At 50.2% G+C, this 20532-nt stretch overlaps 3 protein-coding genes across 4 annotated transcripts in view; 1 reads left to right on the forward strand and 2 right to left on the reverse strand.

The window, feature by feature from the left end:
- Nucleotides 1-12220, reverse strand: part of LOC144929445 (uncharacterized) — a 64591-nt gene extending 52371 nt beyond the window's left edge. Inside the window, exons 1-2 of the mRNA XM_078848848.1 lie at nt 12200-12220; nt 4404-4468 (exon numbers count right to left, since the gene is read on the reverse strand). The gene's annotated coding sequence lies outside the window, so the exon portion shown is untranslated. The remainder of the gene's footprint in view (nt 1-4403; nt 4469-12199) is intronic.
- On the reverse strand, nt 940-12221 carry LOC144929451 (uncharacterized). 2 transcript variants are annotated; one of them, XM_078848883.1, is made up of 3 exons: nt 12200-12221; nt 4404-4468; nt 940-2245 (listed from the first exon to the last, which is right to left on the reverse strand). In XM_078848883.1, exons 2-3 carry the CDS (start codon nt 4435-4437, stop codon nt 1221-1223), a joined length of 1059 nt encoding a protein of 352 aa, XP_078705009.1. In that variant the 5' UTR covers nt 4438-4468; nt 12200-12221; the 3' UTR covers nt 940-1220. The 2 variants fall into 2 exon arrangements, with proteins under 2 accessions (XP_078705009.1, XP_078705010.1); XM_078848884.1 differs by lacking the exon at nt 12200-12221 and having other exon boundaries at nt 940-2242; nt 4404-4471.
- Nucleotide 12222: 1 nt separating this feature from the next.
- Nucleotides 12223-20295, forward strand: LOC144929448 (uncharacterized). Its single transcript, XM_078848874.1, has 3 exons — nt 12223-12665; nt 17393-17471; nt 17851-20295. Exons 2-3 carry the CDS (start codon nt 17402-17404, stop codon nt 19410-19412), a joined length of 1632 nt encoding a protein of 543 aa, XP_078705000.1. The 5' UTR covers nt 12223-12665; nt 17393-17401; the 3' UTR covers nt 19413-20295.
- The last annotated feature ends 237 nt before the right edge of the window (nt 20296-20532 follow it).

Here is a 20532-nt window from a genome sequence, read left to right on the forward strand (position 1 = left end):
TCCCCCACATGCCCTCTGCTCACTTCTCTCCGCCTCCTACCCCAAGTGCCTTCCACTAGCCGCTCACTGCTCGCTGGCCGCTCAGGGCCCGCTGAACAACTGATCAGTGGCCAGCCTGGGCTGGAACCACGGTGGCTGGTGGGTGCTGAGCACCCCCTATTTTTTTTCCGTGGGTGCTTGAGCCCCAGAGCAGCCACGGAGTTGGTGTCTATGGCTCATAAGGCATATTTTGCACAGATATTAGTGCAGTAGTGTGCAGGGTGTGAATACCATGGTGCCTAGGACCACAACAACCCAGGAAAAGACAAGTGATGGGCCATTAAAGTTGATGGGGAAAACACTGAAAACCTGAAACTGAAAAGAAAACCCCAGTCGTGGAAAACTAATAGTAATAATGATAATGAAACTTTCCCTCCCCTAGTGCTTCTTTCCTCCTCTGCCCCTAAATACACAGTAATTCCACTTCTGAGGAAGGTGGGCAATTGTTATTATCTCCACTGTAGAGACGGGAGGAAGGGGAGGGAAGTGACTGCACAGGAGACATTAGCAGAGTTGGTTACCCAGCCCTGGAGACCTGACTGCCACCTTCACCCCAGTCTAACCTCTAGACATCAGCCCCCTCTCCAGGATTCCTGCATCCCAATTCCCACTGCTCTTGCTATTACACCACATTGCCCTCATGAGAACAGTGCAATCCCCAAGGACCCCACCTCTCTGGGGAATCTCCACCATGAATTCCTCAGTCCCCAGCCAGCTCCCTGCATCTGCAGAGCTGGCCAATACACTGAGCATCGCTCTGACATCCTGTCACTTCAGATCGGCAGCTCTTCCTGCTGTATAACTACAGCCATGCAGGGCCCCTTGCTGCTTCCCTGAATATCATTCCCCTGTCCATACCTCAAGGTGCCCTAGAAGCCGCAGAGATGACTCAGACACAAATGACAATGGGGCATTTTTACTTCTTCCCTACACTGGAAAGTGTGTGTGGAACCCACAGAAACATCTCCCCACTGATCCCACCACTTGCTCCCCTCGGACCCTGAAATGACTCATCTCCCCAGTGCCCAGCATTTCCTTCTCCTCCGGGCTCCACCAACCACCCCCCAAACCATCCACCAGCCTGCTGTCCCTACCCAGATCATCCTCAAAGGAAGCACATTTACAGTTTGCTTCAGGAGGGCACAGACCCATTGCCCCGCAGGGAAAGCTCCTGACACCTTCTATCCTGTGTGCAGTTTCTGGTGGGACATCAGAGAGACCTTTGCCTTGAAGCTTTTCCCACAGTCTAGGCATTTATAGGGTGTCTCTCCCATGTGGGTTCTCTGATGTCTAATTAGGGCTGAGCTCTGCGTGAAGCTTTTCCCGCAGTCGGGGCATTTATAGGGTCTCTCTCCAGAGTGGATTCTCTGATGTGTAATAAGGGCTGAGACCTGACTGAAACTTTCTTCACAGATGGGACAATCATAGGGTTTCTCTCCTGTATGGATCCTTTGATGTGTAGTAAGGGCTGATCTCACACTGAAACTTTCTCTGCACATGGGGCACTTATAGGGTCTCTCTCCTGTGTGGATTCTCTGATGCACAGTAAGGTGTGAGCTCTGGCTAAAGGTTTCTCCACAGTCCAAGCACTTATAGGGTCTCTCTCCTGTGTGAATTCTCTGATGTTTAACAAGTTCTGAGCTCTGATTGAAGTTTTTCCCGCACTCAGGGCACTTATAGGGTTTCTCTCCCGTGTGGGTTCTCTGATGTTTAATAAGTTCTGAGCTCTGCTTGAAGCTTTTCCCACAGACGGGACATCGGTAGGGCCTCTCTCCAGTGTGAATTCTTTGATGTCGAAGAAGGTCTGAACTCTGCTTGAAGCTTTTCCTGCAGTCACGGCAGCTATAAGGTCTCTCTCCTGTGTGAACTCTCTGATGTACAATCAGGTTTGATCTCTGGTTGAAGCTTTTCCCACACTCAGCACATTCATGCCGTTTCTCTTTAGTGCTGATTCTCAGCTGCATTGTGGTCCTATTGAGGTCCTCCAAACCTCCCTCCCGGTGACTGGATTTTCCCTGTCTGTCCTCTGGGGGGTTTCCCAGCTGCCCCTCTGGCCTGCACTGAGTCTCACAGGATTCTCTCGGCTCAGAACCTTGAAAAATATCCTCTTCCAGTCTTCCCAGCAATATCCCCTGTGGTTCCACTTGCTTAAGACTTTTCTGCTGAGGAACCTCTTCCTCGTTCTCACTCCCCGTCCCATCACCTGCTGGGACAGAGAGAATCCAGACAGGAGTCACTCCCTGGGCCAGGGGGAAAGGGAACCTGAGAAAGGGGATGAGAATGGGGAAAACAAACCAAATAACTTCTGGAGAGATCAAAAACTCAGGAGTGGAATCTGAACCCCCAAGACCTTTCCACAAACAGAGAGAGAGGAGAGGACCAATTCTGCCTCTTCATCCCATCTGAACACTCAGAGAGACATGAGCTGCTGCCAGATGTTGGTCAGGGTGGATGGAAAGCCATGCGTCACATCTGCCAGGAAGATATGACAGCTCATGGGCGTAATCTTGACTAGGTTGAGATGAGGCAGAAATGGGGGAGTTTATAGGCCTGTGTGAGAATCCCAGATGTTTATGACAAGGCTGGATGATTTCTGTGTCCATTCAAACAATTCCTCACCTGAACTGGCACCTCTCAGGATCTCTCTTTCCTTGAAGCCTTAGTGACCTAGTACTCATGGCTCTTCCCCCCTTTCCAGCCAGGAGATCATGTTGGCTGTGGGAACTGGAAACCCAGCTCAGGGGAAAGAAAACAGCTGAGGCTGAGACTAGGATTTTACAGTTATTCTCAGGCACAGCTGTTTCCAGATGTGTCAGGTAGTGCCTTTGTATAAACCAAATGGCTTGGAAAATGGTCCTGGAGCTCCTTTGCGGGAGGTCAGGTGTTTATAGTGGCATGTGATTCCTGTGGAAGGAGATCCCGGGATCTCCATAAACTGGGAGGTCTTTTGACTCTGGCTCAGGAGTTGGACAATCTCTTACTCCTTTCTAACATTGCTGAGACCAAAGCCCTCTCCAGGCATGGACCCCGTTCTCTGTAGAGAGGGACATGTGAAATCTCTGTGTATCACTGTGTGCCCATGTTTAATAACACAGAGAGGAACATGCAACTCTTCCTCTCCATTGGAAGTTCTGGGGATGGACTAGCACAGGGGCGGGCAAACTTTTTGGCCTGAGGACCACATCGGGTGTCTGAAATTGTATGGAGCGCCAGTTAGGGGAGGTTGTGCCTCCCCAAACAGCCAGGCGTGGCCTGGCCCTGCCCCCTATTCAACCCCCCCTGCTTCTTGCCCCCTGGCGGCCCCCCCGGGACTCCTGCCCCATCCAACCCCTCCTGTTCCCTGACCATCCCCAGAACCCCTGCCCCTGACTGCCCCCTGCCCCCTATCCAACTCCCCCTGCTTCTCACCCCCGATGCCCCCCCCGGGACTCCTGCCCCATCCAACCCCCCATTCACTGTCCCCTGATGGCCCCCCTGGGATCCCTGCCCCATCCACACCTCCCTGTCCCCTGACCATCCCTGGACCCCCCACCCATGACTGCCCCCTGCTGCCCCATCCAACCCTTCCTCTCATTCCTGACTGCCCCCCCAGAACCCCTGTTCCATCCAACCACCCCTTCTCCCTGACCGCCCCCGGAACCCCTGCCCCTGACTGCCCCCCACCACCCCATCCAACCGCCCCTCCTTCCTGACTGCCTCCCCGGGACCCCTGCACCCCTTCAACCCCCCTGTTCCCCACCCTCTGACTGCCCCAACCCATATCCACACCCCCGCCCCCTGAGCACCACCCCGAACTCCCCTGCCCTCTATCCAACTCCCTCCCGCTGCTCCCTGACCATTCTGGATGGAGCACGGGTGGCTGGCGGTGCTACCCAGTGCACCAGGACAGGCAGCCGTGCCGCCTGGCTGAAGCCAGCCAGGCCACCGCACAACACAAAGCACTGGGTCAGGCCGCGGCTCTGCACCTGCACTGCCCAGCAAGAGCTCACAGCCCCGCCACCCAGAGCATTGCACCGGTGGCACAGTGAGCTGAGGCTGCGGGGGAGGGGAAACAGCATGGAGGGGCCACGGGCGAGCCTCCCGGGCCAGGAGCTCATGGGCCAGGCAGGAGGGTCCCGTGGGCTGGATGTAGCCTGCGGGCCATAGTTTGCCCACCTCTGGACTAGCATCTCCACTGCGTCTCTGAATCTCCTCTCCCTTGGAAGAGGGTATGGAGTAGTCACGTGGATTCTGGTGGTGATGGGGGTGATCCCCCAAAATATAATGGAGCAGGGAAGAACCCTGAGCAGAAGCCAACCCGGGTACCTCAGAGACATAACCCCACCCCCCCAGCTTCTAATTCCTAAGGGTACAGGAATCCTTACCCAGCGAGGTCACATTCTCACAGTTCTCCTGCATGATGAGTCTCCTTCTTGAAGGTCACTGGCCCCTGAAATAGCAAGAGATCCTCATTCAGTACCTGCTGCCCCGGCCACAATCCCACCAGCTCACTCCAGGAGAGGGCTGGAAAATCCCCCTTCCCACAGAGAACAGGGAACTTTCCTGGGGAGAGGGGGAAAATTTCCAGATGCTTTAATTGAAAACAAACTGGTTGTGAGGTGAAAACCTGATGCCCAAGAGCCGCCGACTCTACTGAATGCGTCATGAATCTCATGATATTTAGTCTGGAGTTTTAGAAGTTTCCCATGATCTCACAATTCCTGACACAGAACTCACTTGTTTTCCCTTGTTCATCATGGCTGCCATCTCCCATGACCTTCAGAAGTGCTGAAGTCAAACCGCCCTTATTCAAGAGAGACAAGGGTGATATCTTTTATCGGTTCAACTTCTGTTGGGGAGAGAGACAAGCTTTCAAGTTTACACAGAGCTCTTTTCCTTCTGGGAAAGGTACTAAAGTCAGGGTGTCACAGCTAAATGCAAAGTGGAACAGATTGCTTACAAAGCCCCAGTCAAGGTGAAGTGGCCTGTTAACACCACTGTAGTCATAGAACAAAAAGGGGGTTAGAGAGTTACAGATTGTTCTAATAAAACCATAAGCCATAAAACCAGTGTCTCTATTCAGTCCATGATTTTTAGAGTCTAGCAGAGTTATGAATTTAAGTCCCCAGGCTCGTCTTTTGAAGGTGTTGAGCAGGTTTCTTTTGAGGATGAGGACTGAGAGGTCACATACAGAGTGATCATTTTGTGAAAAGTGTTCACCCACAGGCGATAGGGCATTTTTGTCTTTTCGCATTTTTCTGTGTCAGTTCATTTGATAGCATAGTGATTGTCTGGTTTCACCCACGTAGTTGTTACTGGGGCATTTAGTGCACTGGATGAGGTACACCCCATGTCGTGATGGGCATGTGTAGGACCCATGGATCTTGAAAGGTGTGTTGTGGGGGGTGTTGATCATTGTAGCAGTGGAGATATGTCTGCAGGTTTTCCATCTGTTGTTCTGGCAGGGTCTGGTGCTTTGAGTTGGTGCGTTCTGGTCTGTGGAGAGCTTGCTTCTGATGATGAGCCTGGAGAGGTTGAGGAGTTATCTGAAAGCCAGAAGAGGGGGTTCAGGAAAGATTTATTTCAGGATGTGGTCCCCATCAAGTATGTGCTGTAGTTGTTTAATGATATCCGTATGGGTTTCAGTGTGGGGAGGCAGGTGACAACTACGGGTGTGCGGTCGGAGGGGTTTTTTTCTGTATTGAAGCAGGTTCTCTTTGGGTATTTGGGTGGCCTGATCCCTTATGTGATCTACTTCTTACATAAGAATGGCCATACTGGGTCAGCCCAAAGGTCCATCTAGCCCAGTATCCTGTCTTCCGACAGTAGCCAATGCCAGGTGCCCAGAAGGAATGAACAGAACAGGGGATCATCCAGTGATCCATCCCCTGTCGCCCATTCCCAGCTTCTGGCAAACAGAGGCTAGGGACACCATCCCTTCTGTTCCAGACTAATAGTCATTGATGGACCCATCTTCTTTGTTGGAGTGTCCTTGTTTGGTAAAGGTGGTTTTAAGTGTGTTAAGGTATGTATCCTGGACTTTTTCCTCAGAGCATAATCTGTGTCATTTGAGTGCCTGGCTGTAGATAACTGATTTCTTGGTATGTTTGGGGCAATTATTGGATCTTTGAAGTTAAGTGTGGTGATCTGTGGGTTTCTTGTATATTGTTGTCTGTAGAGTTCCATTATTGCACCTGATTGCTGTCCAGAAAGTTGATGCTAGTGTGGAAGTATTCTAGAGAGAGTTTAATGGATGGGTGACGGTTGTTGAAGTTGTGGTGGAAATCTGTGAGGGAGTTGAGGTGATCTGTCCGTAGGATGAAAATATCATTGATATATCTCAGGTACATCATTGGTTTCATGATTCATTTGTCTAGAAATTTTTCTTTGAAGAGGCTGGCATTTTGAGGAGCCATCCTAGTAATACCTATGGCTGTTCACATGCTTTGGACAAAGTGTTTGTTGTTGAATGTAAATTTGTTATATGTAAGGATGAAATGGACAAGTTTGGCGATATGCTTGGGTGGACATCTAAGCATTGTCCATTACCCTGTCCATATTTGAGGCAGGCAGCGATGCTGTCATTGTGAGGGATATTGGTGTACGTGGCGGTGACATCTCCCATGGCAAGGATGGTGTTTGGCGGGATGTTATTAAAGTTGCGATGTTTCTGCAGGAAGTTGGTCCAGGAAGCCAGCCCTTTGTGAGTGGTCTGAAGATGGTTTCTATGAGTCCCGATATTCATTCAGTCAGAATACCGTGGACATTTAGGATGGGTCTGCCTGGGTTCCCTTGTTTGTGTGTTTTCTGAAGCACACAGAAGGTCCATGGGATGGGTTCATGGTGGATGAGGTTGTAGAGTTTCTCTTGGAGTTGTTTGGTGAAGGATTTGATGATATCCTTAAATTTTGGTGTGAATTGTGGTGTGTGTGTGGGGGGGTCTTTTCTGAGTTCTTTATAATAGGGGGTATCAGAGAGTTGTCAATTTGGCTCATTAACGTAGTACAGTTGAGGACTATGATTGTTCATTCAATAATTATTAATTATTATTCCAGATGGCCACCATTTCCCTACAGATCTGGCATGTGGAAGTAAGGCAGCTCCTAGTAATGGTCACCAGCTCCCATTGTTTTCAGTATGGGTGAAGCCATGCTCTCCTCAGGGAATATGGCTGGGGCCCTATGGTTAGGCTGGATATATAAGAACATAAGAATGGTTTATACTGGGTCAGACCAAAGGTCCATGTAGCCCAATATCCTGTCTTCCGACAGTGGCCAGTGCCAGGTGACCCAGAGGGAATGAACAGAACAGGTGATCATCAAGTGATCCATCCCCTGTTGCCCATTCCCAGCTTCTGGCAAACAGGCTATGGACACCATCCCTGCCCATCCTGGCTAACAGCCATTGATGGACCTCCATGAATTTATCCAGTTCTTGTTTGAACCCTGCTATAGTCTTGGCCTTCACAACATCCTCTGGCAAGGAGACACCATGCGTAGAAAAGGAGACATGGGAAGCTAGAGCCAGACTGAGGAGGGTGCAGGGAATTAGTCGGGGGTGGAGAGGGCGAGAGGTGGATTGTGGGGCAGCACACAGGGTTGTCTGTGTCCAGGGGGCAGACTGAGAAGGAACGAGGTGTGGTGAGATCCTGGGAGGGGAGCAAGAGGCAGACGGAAGAGGGTAATGAGTGAGGCACAGCAGGGAGAATGAGAGATGATGCGCACATGGGGGCAAGAGGGAAACAGAGGCCCATAGGAGTATGTGGGGTGGGGTGGGGTAGAGGGAGGCTGAGAGCAGTGCAGAGGGATTTGTTAGGGTCAGACTGAGCCCGAGAATGATTTAGGGCAGGGTAGATAACCTATGACACACGTGCCAAAGGCTAGCTGATTTTCAGTGGCACTCACACTGCCCGGGTCCTGGCCACCGGTCCCGGAGGCTCCGCTGCTGGCCTGGGGTACTGGCCACCGGCCCCCTGCCAGCTGGGGTTCCGTCCGCCAGCCCCATTCAGCCCGCTGCTGGCCCTGGGTCCCGGCCACTGGTCCCAGGGGCTCCGCTGCTGGCCTGGGGTACTGGCCGCCAGCCCCCTGCCAGCTGGGGTTCCGTCCGCCAGCCCCACTCAGCCCGCTGCTGGCCCTGGGTCCCAGCCACCAGTCCCGAGGACTCCGCTGCTGGCCTGGGGTCTGGGCCGCTGGTCCCAGGGCTCTGCAGCCACCCCCAGCTGTGGTCCACTGGGCCCAGCCTGGGGCAGTGAGGGGTGCAGTCAGGGGCAAGAGGGGAGCAGCTCAGCACCCCCCCCTTAAAAATTATTCCAGAGCCACTGTGCTGGAGTATTTTCAAGTCCTGATTTGCTGCTTACATCACTATCACACCACGTGGAACAGCGCACTGCGTTTGACGTTGAGATTAGAATGTACATGTAGGAACCTGAAAAGTTTGACGAAAGCGACTTGGATTTGTCTGTATTTCAGTGGATGGGTGTTGAAGATTTCGAAATGCAGCTCATTCAGTTAAAAACCTCAGAATTGTGGGCATCAAAGTTTGAGGCTCTGCGGAGTGCACTTGAAGCTACCGAGAGAGATCATGGGGCCTCTATTGTGACCTGCTGGACGTCCCTGCCAGTGAAATTTAACTGTTTGAAGAAAATTGCGTTTGCAATGCTTTCAGCATTTGGATCCACATACCTGCATGAACAGGTATTTTCACACATGAAATCTGTCCTCTGTCCCTCTCGGAGCTGGTTAACAATTGATCACTCAGAAGCCTGTGTGCAGCTTAAAGTATCCAAATATGTGCCAGACATTGGAAAACTCAGCAAAGAAAAGCAAGGGCAAGGATCTCACTAAACTGATAAGATCTACATTTTAATTTAATTTTAAATGAAGCTTCTTAAACATTTTAAAAACCTTATTTACTTTACATAAAATGGTTAAGTGATATATTATCGACTTATAGAAAGAGACCTTCTAAAAATGTTAAAATGTATTACTGGCACGCGAAATTTTAAATTAGAGTGAATAAATGAAGACTCGGCCCCCCACTTCTGAAAGGTTGCCGACCTCTGGTTTAGGGGAATGTCATGGATTAGGGAGTGCAGGGTGGGAGGCTGTGGGGGTTTGCAGATAGGGAGCTCAGGAGCATGTGGGGTGGCCAATGTGAGACGTACAGGGAAAGTGTAAAGGGAACGGCAGGTACATAGAGGGGCAGGTGTGGAGAGGAGACTGTGAGGATCAGGGGAGAAGAGACTGGTGACAGGGCAGTGATGCGGGAGGGTGTGGAGTTGGACACAGAATGGCAGCTCCCCCATCCCAGGAGTAGGGGAAGGTCAGTGGGTGGAATCTCCTTGTGAGAAGGGAGGCTGTAATTTTGCATGCACACTGTGGCAGGTGGAGTTTTGCTCTTGTGATGCAATATGCAACACACACACACACATACTCTCTCTCTCTCTCTCACTAAGGGGGCAGGTGGCTTCCCCCCAAAAGCTTAAACATCAGAAGATAAATAAAATCACCCCTCCCCACAAAGTGTATTTTTAAAACTTGTGATATTCAAGCCCAGTTCCTGACTTTCCAGAGTGACTTGTGGCTGCTAAATGCACTGGCTGTGCACCTCTGATGTCTACATGGTCAGGCAATTGTTACATCTCACAGAGGAATTTCCACCCTCTCCTGCTGGGGTTGTCCCTACAACTTATGCCCCACATTAAAGCAGGCTCAGAAGGGATTTCACTTGCTGGGCTCCTACCCCTTTCTGCATTCCCCACCCACACCCAGACCCAGACCAAACCTTCCAGCAGTTCTGTCCCTTCCCTGTCTCCTGGGAGGATTGGGTGAGCTGGAGCCAGTGAAGTGAGCTGTAGCTCACGAAAGCTCATGCTCAAATAAATTGGTTAATCTCTAAGGTGCCACAAGTCCTCCTGTTCTTTTTGCGAATACAGACTAACACGGCTGTTACTCTGAAACCAGATATAGATGTTACTCTGCAGCTTGCCAGGGTGAGAACAGCAGCAGGGTGAGAACAGCAGTTGGAGAGATAGCTCAGTGGTTTGAGCATTGGCCTGCTAAACCCAGGGTTGTAAATTCAATCCTTGAGGGGGCCATTTGGGATCTGAGCAAAAATTGGGTATTGGTCCTGCTTTGAGCAGGGGGTTGGACTAGATGACCTCCTGAGGTCCCTTCCAGCCCTGATATTCTCTGTGACAGTGGGGAAGATGCTTAATCATGTTTTTACCTTGTTGATACAGTATTCCCCTTCCATGTGCACCCACAACTCTTTTGCATGCATCCCTCTCGCCCTCCATCGGAGTGTGCAAATGGCATCCGTGTGCACATGCCCAGCATATGAAAACATTCCAGGTGAGGGCTACATTTTGGATGCCAATTCAGAGACCATAATTAAATATTTTGTCCCTGTTATTTCAGAGTTTTGGCGAGTGTCAGTTTTCTATGGAAAAAAAATCAATGAAATAATAACCATGCCCCAGCCCTACCATTCTCTATCACTTTGCATCTGGGGCTCTCAAAGTTCTTTACCCCCTCAGCCTCAGTCCCTGTGCAGTGGGTCAGGCTCAGTCAAAGACCAGAGCCACAGAGAACCTGCCCTAGGGGAGAGAGAGCAGGGACTAATCACCCTGCCTGATGTAGCTTTTCAACTAGATTTCCCAGCACTTTAGAGGAACCCATCCTCTACGGTCCTGCCCCAGCCCTTCCCCCGGGTCTCTCCCCTCACCTGCAGGCTCCGGCTCAGGGGCTGGTGTTGCCCGGGGCTGCTTCCAGCCACCGCAGAAAGTCCCCCATCAGTTTCTCTGATCTCTCCCTGACACAGAGCAGCAGCTACTTGTTCCAGGTCTCCAAAGCACAATGGAGGCAGCAGCAGCTTCTTCTAGGAGCCTTGATTACTAATCAGTCAAAAGCAGGAGTCACACACTGCATGATGCTCAGTTACGCTATATAGATATACTATATATTTGTATTACAGAAAAGCCTCAGAGCCCTTAACTCTCCCCCTTCCAGCATCTGTTACAAAGGTTCTTAGCTGCTTATCTTCTTGGCTACCAACCTGGGCTGCAGCCCAGTCAGTGGGACCAGTTGTAACTGAGTGTCTATCTACAGGGAAAGAGCCTGGGGGAAATCATAGACTATCAGGGTTGGAAGGGACCTCAGGAGGTCATCTAGTCCAACCCCCTGCTCAAAGCAGGACCAATCCCCAATTTTTGCCCCAACCCCTAAATGGCCCCCTCAAGGATTGAACTCACAACTCTAGGTTAACAGGGCAAGGCTCAAACCACTGAGCTATCCCTCCCCCACAGCAAATCAGGTTGTGACATGGATGAAAGCCCCTGCGGAAGCTTCCCCAGTCGCCCCCTTGCCCTGCCAGGCTGTAGAATAACGGCCAGGTTTTGCTCCAGATCCTCCCAAGGGATGGCAAACATTTGCTAGTGTGCTGTCCCCGAGCAGGCTGGAGCAGTCTGAGCAGGCTCAGTAACATCTGATGAAGCTGCTGCCCTCACCTGCCCTCCGAATCTGGGTGGGTCTGGTGGATTCCCCCCCCCCCCCAGCTATGTAGTTATACCTACATAGGTCTGTAGTGTAGACCTGGCCTCAGTCCTTTCAGACCTGATGGGTGTGGGGTGGAGCAAAGGGGCCCCTGTCCCTGCTGGAATGCTGGGGAGATTTACCCATCGCTGCAGAGATAATAGGAGTAGATTTTTAAATGAAGAATAACCCGCCCCACACACACTCCCCTGAGCCCCCCCACTCTTCTCCTCTCCCTGAGGTGCCCTTCACTGCACAACATGCCGCCTTGCCTGCTGTCTGTACGCCCCTTTCCCCGCGTCTCCTTATCGCTCACCCCTCCCGCCCAGACACAGGTAGGGACCCCGGCTGGGGCCTGATCCTGCCCCCCCCAGGCCTTTCCCTCCATTTCCTCCACCTGAACCACGACCCCCTACCCCACCCCTAACCCCCTGGGGCAGGTCCCGGGGAGATCCCACCCACCCCTCTCGCAGGCGCCTTCACCACAAGGGGGCGCACTCTGAGCTAGGGGCTGAGATCTGAGGCCGCAGGGGAAATTTCTGCGCTAAAGCCAGCCGCTCCGGGGCTGGCAGACACGCAGGGAGCAGCGATGGGAGAGGAGCTGGGGGGACGGACGCGCAGCACTTTCCCCCCAGTTCTCCCTCAAATACCTGCAGTCTCCGGCTCCGCCTGGTGGGCTCCCGGGTCCTAGGAGAGGCAGCAGCAATAATTTGCAGCTCCCTGGCTGTGGGGAGCACAGAGAGCAGCCCTCCCCCCCACCAGTCGCAGCACCCGGAGCCCTCCCCTGGCTACAGTGTGGCCGGGCAGCAGTTCCAACATTGTCTCTGCATTTCCGGAGCTGCCGCCGCCAGGGGGCTCGGCTCGGCTCGGCTCGGGGAAAGGCGGCGGCTGATCGCTGAACGATCCCGCTCAGGATGTCAGGGGTTGAACTTCCTGGTGCATGCGCCGGTCAGACGGTGCCGCCTGCCTGGTGCGTGCGCCGGGAGCCCGGGCGGAGCCGCTGCTGCTCCCCAGCGGGGTGAGCCCTTCCCTAGCGCCCCTCGGGGCCCAGCCGGGGGGACTTTCGGGGGCAGCCCCGGGCTCTGCCGACACCAGCCCCTGAGCCGGAGCCTGCAGGTGAGGGGAGAGACCCAGGGAAGGGCCGGGGCCGGGCAGGAAAGTGACTCTGCACCAACGGCCCCTCCTCGCCCCAGCTCTGCTCCCGGGGGGGCGGGGGTCTGCGAGTCCCGGAGCTGCCGCCCTCCCTGCCCCCCCCCCGGCTCTGCCCCCCTGAGCGCCGGGAGAGCGAACGGGCCCGACCGTTCTCTCAGCCCGAGGGGAGGGGAGGGGGCAGGAGGGAGACAGGGGCAGAGACTGGCAGGGGCAGCAGGAGCAATCAGTGGGGAGGGAGGTTCCCGGCTCCCAGCCCTGCCCAGCCCCATTCCCTGCAGCACCCCGGGCAGATTGACTTCCCTGGGACAAGGGGAGGCGCAGGGAGAGGAAAAGCCAGTTCCTGCCTCTGCCTGGTCCCCGCGGTGCTGGGGGGATGCGCTGCCCTGAGGACACTGTCGGGGGAGCCCCCAGAGCAGCTCCTTTGGTTCTGCTCCTTTCCGTGGTTTTGTTCAGAGACTCTATGCTGGGGGCGGGGGGGGGGGGAGAGATTAAAAACGTCTCATTGGGTTTAGTCCTGGTAGGAGGGGCCAGAATTATATTACAAACTGCAACTGGTCACAGTTTGCTACTTTGATGTTATTACTGCGCAGGCTTCGGCCATCTGAACATGTTCAGTAACATCTGCTGGAGTCACTTCCCTCCCTGGCCATCCGAATCTGCTCCCTGCTGTAAAGGAAGACATGGGGGCTCAAATCATGGTAGCCAACAGGCGCACCATGGGCCAAAACTGGACCGCCAGATGCTTTTGAATGGACCCCACAATTATTTTTTATTCATTATTGTCATTGTTGTTGTTTTATTATTTTCTCTGGAGTCTGGACCTTGGCCATACCTTGACCAAGAAATTTGGATCTTGACAAAAAATATTTGATGATCCCTGCTGAAATGATTACAGTTTCTCTCCTGAAGCAGGCTCTGTTAGTAGTTGTGTTCCAGTGTGACAACACCTCCTATTTCTGGAATATTTGAGCTCACTATAATGCCAACCTCAGATGTCAACAAGGAACTTGAAGGCTACTAATTCCTTATTTTAATTTAAAGATAAAGTTGTTATATATATTTTGATCACTTGTACAGAGAAAAACATTGTATGCAGAAGGGCAACTTGGACTATCGTGGATTGTGACAGTTTAGAATATTGAATGAAGTGAGCTGTAGCTCACGAAAGCTCATGCTCAAATAAATTGGTTAGTCTCTAAGGTGCCACAAGTACTCCTTTTCTTTTTTAGAATATTGGTCATTCTACAGTTCTTTCCCCCTCCCCCTTTTTACTTGTACTAAATTGACCCTGGAGACAGGGGTTGGTCATCTCTTCCTCTGGAGGGTCAAAACTCCATGAAGTTCTGTAGTGTTGGCTACCACACCAATATAATTGTTGTTTAAATTCTGTGGCTGATTGTTGATAATTGTATCCACCGATGTGGTTGCTTTTCTTGATGTACTTCATCTGGCCTCATATGTGCAAATAAGATGATCACTTATCTTGTACTAGGACTAGAAAAATGAACTGACACCTTAATATGAGCAGTGTGGAATCTTTTTTTTTTCCCCCCCATCCTTAGCTGGAAAAATAAAATGGTGTGTGTGTATCCACTATTAATATGACCCTACCAAATTCACAGCCATGAAAAACATGTCACGGACCATGAAATCTGGTCTTTTGTATACTATTACCCTATACTATACAGATTTCACAGGGGAGACCAACGTTTCTCAAACTGGGGGTCCTGACTCAAAAGGGGGTTAAAGGGGTGGGGCGGTTGCAAGGTTATTGTAGGGGGTTGTGGTATTGCCACCCTTACTTCTGTGCTGCCTTGAGAGCTGGGTGGCTGGAAAGTGGTGGCTGCTGGCCAGGCACCCAGCTCTGAAAGCAGCAGCACAGAAGTAAAGGTGGCAATACTATACCATGCCATCCTTACTTCTATGCTGCTGCTGGCCATGGCACTGCCTTCAGAGCTGGGCTCCTGGCCAGCAGATGCCACTGGCCAGCCGCCCAACGTTGAAGGCAGTGGTGCTGCCAACAGCAGCACAGAAGTAAGGATGACAATATCACAACCCCCCTACAATAACCTTGCAATGTCCCCACTACCCTCTTTTGGGTCAGGACTCCTACAGTTACAACATCGTGAAATTTTAGATTTAAATAGCTGAAATGATGAAATTTATTATTTTTAAAATCCTATGACCGTGACATTGACCAAAATGGACCATGAATTTGGTAGGGCTCTAACTATTAACCATAGGAATATAAATGTTGTAATAATTATCTTGCTCATAGTTAAATACTTACCTTCATATTTTTGGAAAATTCTAACTAAGGTACTTACCTGGCCCACATCACCACAGTATTTGAGGATCTTGGCAGTTTTAATGTATCCACCAACTGCCCCTGTGTGATAGGGAAATGCTATTGTCCTCATCTGGGGAGCTGCAGCAGAGAGAGACTGTGACTTTCTCAGAGTCACACGGGGAAGTCTGCGGCAGAGCAAGGTCTCCTGCACCCCAGGTTAGCAACCTAACCACTGGATCATGGTATGACAGTCAGGGTCCAGACACACAAATGGGAGAACAGAAGGTTTAAACCCACATAAGAAAGCAGTTAAACCACTGTGTCATTGCACGATAAAAACATATTCAGCGAGGTCTTTTCTGAAAGCTTGTAATGTTCTGAACCCTGCTGGCTGTTATGAGATACACCAGGGGTTCTCATACTGGGGGTTGGGACCCCTCAGGGGGTCACGAGCTGTCAGCCTCCACCCCAAACCCCACTTTGCATCCAGCATTTATAATGGTATTATAAATTTAAAACATTTTTAATATATTTAGGGGGGGTCACACTCAAGAGGCTTGCTATGTGAAAGGGGTCACCAGTACAAAAGTTTGAGAACTACTGAGATATACATACAGACTGTCCTTATGAATGTATGTATTTGTGTATATAGAAGCCTTTGCTCCTAATCTTTGATGCAGCTTCAGCTCCACCTCACAGCAAAGCAGTGGGCACTCAAGCAGGGAGGGGCGTCTCCCAAACCAGTTTTTGGCCTGAAACTTCAAGTGGCTACCCACTGTCCAGCCTGGGAAGGGACAGTGGTTGGCCATTAGAGCTAGTGGAGAGAGATTGAGGCAACTTGAGATTGGGAAGAGCAACACAGCTCTGGAACACTGGGAAAACTCCTTCCTGTCCTGTTCTGTTTAACCATGAGTTGCCAGGGCCTGGGGGGGAGTAGGGGAGAAAGGCTATTAAAATCAGGCTTGGGACTGAGGGTTTTTTGTCCAGAACTTGAGGGACAGTCTCAAGGCGGGAGGCTGTCTGTGAATGCTGACTTTCTCCTATAGCTAGTGGACATGCTCTTTCAAGGCAATAGGTAACTCCTGTTAGAAAAGGGATTTGATTTAATGTGAAAATGTAAAGCCTGAACTCGCATCTTTTTGTCTGTTTTCTGCGTAACTTGTAGATGTTTGCTTTCCCCTCTTCTTTCATCTTTGAAACTGGGCTTTTCTGTTCCATAAATTTTTCACTTATTTTTATCCCAAACAGGTGTCTGGTGTGTAAATTGTGTGGAGTGTGTGTGCCAAAGCATGCTGGTATCTGTGGAGCCAGTTTCACACCGCCAGAGGTTATGAGCCAGAGGGGAAAAGTCCGAGTGTCTGGTAATTAAGAACACAGCGAGGATGTATTTGGGGGGACTCCAGACTGGAAGGGCTGTTCGTGTCACCCTACAAAGAGTAACTGGGCTGGTGAGAGCTAGGATGGAAAGGAATTTCTTCTATGTGCTGCACTCACTTTTATTTAAATAAGTAACAGAATAAAATTTCATTTAAATGTATCTTTATCTAGGGTGGAATTGCTTAGTATATGCTTCTCGGATGATCATATCAAAAATGCCCAATTGATTTCAGAGCCTAAGTCTCATTAATTTTCAGTCAAGCCCTTTTCTGGCATCTCGGGTTGGGCCTTCTCCATCAGAGGTACCCAAAATGACTAATCACTTTTAAATACCACGACCAGTATCTCTAGTTCTATCTCCCTGTCTGTGTGTTGTCAGCTTATGATATTTGTCTCATGATATTTAGTGGGGGGGGGGAGAGTTAATAAAGCCTCAGTTCAAGGAGTCCTGCAATTACAAGAGTCAGCTTTCATTTAAAAAAATAAACAAAATAAAATTCTAGCCACGATGGTAGCAGAAAAAGTGATCCCAAAAGACTGCCAAACTTGGAAGAAAAGAACCCAAAATATATTATTATTGGTTTGTTATCTTTATTTAAATCACTTTTTTCCTCAGGAAATCTTATGATTTTTGAGATTTGACTCCTGATATTTGGAAACTTGGGGATGGAAATATTGCTTTTCAGGTCAATGACGGAGCTGGGTGTAGATCAGAGGTCTCATGAGGATCTGCCTAGTACCATATCCACTAGGCCTCATTGCCTCACAGCTGGCAGCATGCAGTGAGCCCTGCTAAACCAACAGCACAATGTGGCATCGGTGTAGGTGTGTGACCGGAGGGAGAATTAAAGCTTCATTTCCTTCGTAGAAAAACCACGAGTCTGATTTTAACTCTTCACTTTTCAAGATGACTCAACTGCTAAAAAATCAGTAAAAATCACACATGGATACACATGAGTGAATAAACTCACCCCGTATGCAGGGAGCCCACACTCCGTCTAATCCAGGGCTATTTCTACTATAGATCTCTTTGATGGAGCCAGGGGAGGAGCTGAGCCCCTTGGATGAAGAGGAAGGGGAGATCCTGAGAGGAACCTGTGCAGGTGAGGAATATGTTAAACCAACTTTGGAAACCATGAGTGAGTGAAGAAAACAGCTGAGATTCTCAAAAAGGTCCCCCAGTTCTGCACCTTTTCACCCATGTCAGGGTTTTCCCAGCAGGGGTTGCATCCTCCTGGCAGATGTCAGCTTCCCTCACACCCTGACTGACACATGAATACACCTCTCTCCCCCTCGTCCCCTTTCTTTCTCAGTGCTCAGCTGCCATGCGGAAGCAGAACTGGTCCCTCTGCTTTGGGGGATTTGGCCCCTTATTTCAGATCATATCATTGTTATTTATTTCTGCCATCTCCCCTTTCTGAGGATTCTTTACTTCCCAGCACAAGCAATGACTCAGGTCTCAATTTTCCCTCTTTCTTCCAGCAGAGGATGGGATGGTGAAGATAAAGGAGGAGAATTGCCTGCGGGAAGTGGAAGCAGATGGGAGGCTATTGGGAAGATCTGAAGGGAGCATTTCCCCGAGTCCCGAGATGGTGGCAACCTACGAGAGTCAATGCAGTTCAAAAGATCTGGGGAAAATTCCCATAGAGGAGTCATATGGTAAAGCTAGTGCCACAGGCAGAGCTCTCAGGAAATCTAAAAGTATAAAAGCCCATCAGAGAATCCACATGGGAGAGAAACCCTATAACTGCCTTGAGTGTGGGAAAATCTTCAATCGGAGGTCATTTCTTCTTACGCATCAGAGAATTCACACTGGAGAGAAGCCCTATAAATGCCCCGAATGTGGGAAAAGCTTCACTGTGAGATCAACTCTTATTAAACATAAAAGAATCCACACAGGAGAGAAACCCTATAAGTGCCCTGACTGCGGGAAAAGCTTCCGTCTGAGCTCGACCCTTTGTACCCATCGGAAAATCCATACGGGAGAGAAACCCTATGAGTGCCTCAAATGTGGGAAAAGATTCCGAGTGAGCTCCTACCTTCTTGCACACGAGGCCACCCACATGGTGGACAACCCTTACAAATGCTCCGACTGTGGGAAAAATTTTAGTGTGAATAGAGACCTCCTTGTGCATCAGAGAATCCACACGGGAGAGAGACCCTTTAAGTGCCTTGAGTGTGGGAAAAGCTTCAATCGGAGATCGATCCTGATTGTACATCAGAGAGTCCACACTGGAGAGAAGCCCTATAAATGCCCCAGCTGCGGGAAAAGCTTCAGTGTGAGCTCAGACCTCACAGCACATCAGAGAATCCACACAGGAGAAAAACCCTATAAATGCTTTGATTGCGGGAATAGCTTTCGTCTGAGCTCCCACCTTACCAGACATCAGAGGAGCCACACTGGAGAGAGACCCTATAAATGCCTGGTCTGTGGGGAAAGCTTCAGTGACTGCTCAGGCCTTATTAAACATAAGAGAATGCACACTGGAGAGAAACGAAGGCCAGCGCCTGTTACACATCAGGGAACCCACACAGCAGCAACACCTTATAAATGCCCCGACTGTGGAAAAAACTTTAGTATGAATTCAGCCCTTGTTAAACACCAGAGAATCCACACAGGAGAGAAACCTTATAACTGCCCTGAGTGTGGGAAAAGCTTCAGTCATTGCTCAGCCCTTATGAAACATCAGAGGATCCATACAGGAGAGAAACCCTTTAAATGCCTGGACTGTGGGAAAAGGTACAATGACAGCTCAACCCTCCGGAGACACCGGCGAATCCACTCAGAAGAGAGGCCCTATAAATGCCCCGACTGTGGGGAACGATTCAGTGTGACCTCAGGCCTTATTAGACACCAGAAAATTCACACTGAGGAGAGACCTTTTAAATGTAGTGAGTGCGGGAAAAGCTTCCAGTCGAACTCACTTCTTAAAACGCATCAGAGGATCCATACAGGAGAGAAACCCTATAAATGCCCCGAGTGTGGGAAAAGCTTCCGTCAGAGCTCCCACCTTATAAGGCATCAGAAAATCCACACGGGATAGATGGTCACAGTGGTTTTTTCCATAGTTCTGCTCCACTCACTCATCTGGCGATTGTGAGACCTATAGGTGGATGAGGATGGGGGCTGGGGCATTGAGAGACTTGGGACCCATGAGGCAGTATGGTGGATGCTGGAGCACAGGAGGTGAATGGAGTATTTTGAAATTGGGTCGTTGCTGGATGGGCCCAGCCAATGGGAGAGGGAACTTGGGTGGTGGTGGGTGGGTTACTTGGAGACTGGGATGGGAGGTGGGGGAATAACTGTCCTAGAGTCTAAAAGTTTTCCTTCTCCAACAGCGATTGAAAAGCAACATGCCCCCACGCTGCCATCCAACTCACACTCTGACACAAAACCTCTGCAGTGACCGCACGCTGTCAAAGCAGATTAATTCCCAAATGCAGGGGCTGTGGGAGATAGGATGTGCTGAACTGTTGATACTGCGGGGTACATAAGATTGGCCATACTGGGTCCAAAGGTCCATCTAGCCCAGTATCCTGTCTTCTGACAGTAGCCAATGAGAGAAGCCGTATTAGTACTAGTTCACCAGTTGGGTTTTGTGTTACAGCATGAGTGGGATGAAGTTGGATGCATGTTACTTTTGGGTTCCTGTTAGAGATGGAACTGAAGGCCTCATGAAACATGGGCGCATATGATCCGAGATTCTGTGATCAGTGTAACATGTCTTTTCCCTTCTTCTCGTGTTCTAAGGTTTTGGGTGGCCAGGTGAGTCCTGCTGGAACCTTCACTCTCATTAAATGTCATTTTTGTTTCTGTAAATTTTATTCAGTGACTTTCATGCAAATGTTTTTCCCCCAACAAGTTATTTTTTGTCCTTGTTCCCCAAACCCTCCTGTTTTGAATAAAGATAGCGTGGAGTGATTCTATGATTCTATGAGAGTGGGTTATGTTAAAAAAAATTATATATATAATACTTTATTTTTTTGAGAAAATCAACTCTCAAGGGGCAAACAGCTCTACAACATCTTCTTGTTTCCTTTTTGGTGTCTCTGTCCATCACTGACAATGCAACTGGGATCTGGCTTTCAGCCCCTCCCTCTTCTGTCTTCAAATAGAAAATCTCTGCCATTCTAAAAATGTTCAAGTGAACTCTCCGGGGATGG

Source organism: Lepidochelys kempii, chromosome 14 (assembly GCF_965140285.1).
Source record: "Lepidochelys kempii isolate rLepKem1 chromosome 14, rLepKem1.hap1, whole genome shotgun sequence".
NCBI lineage: Eukaryota > Metazoa > Chordata > Testudines > Cheloniidae > Lepidochelys > Lepidochelys kempii.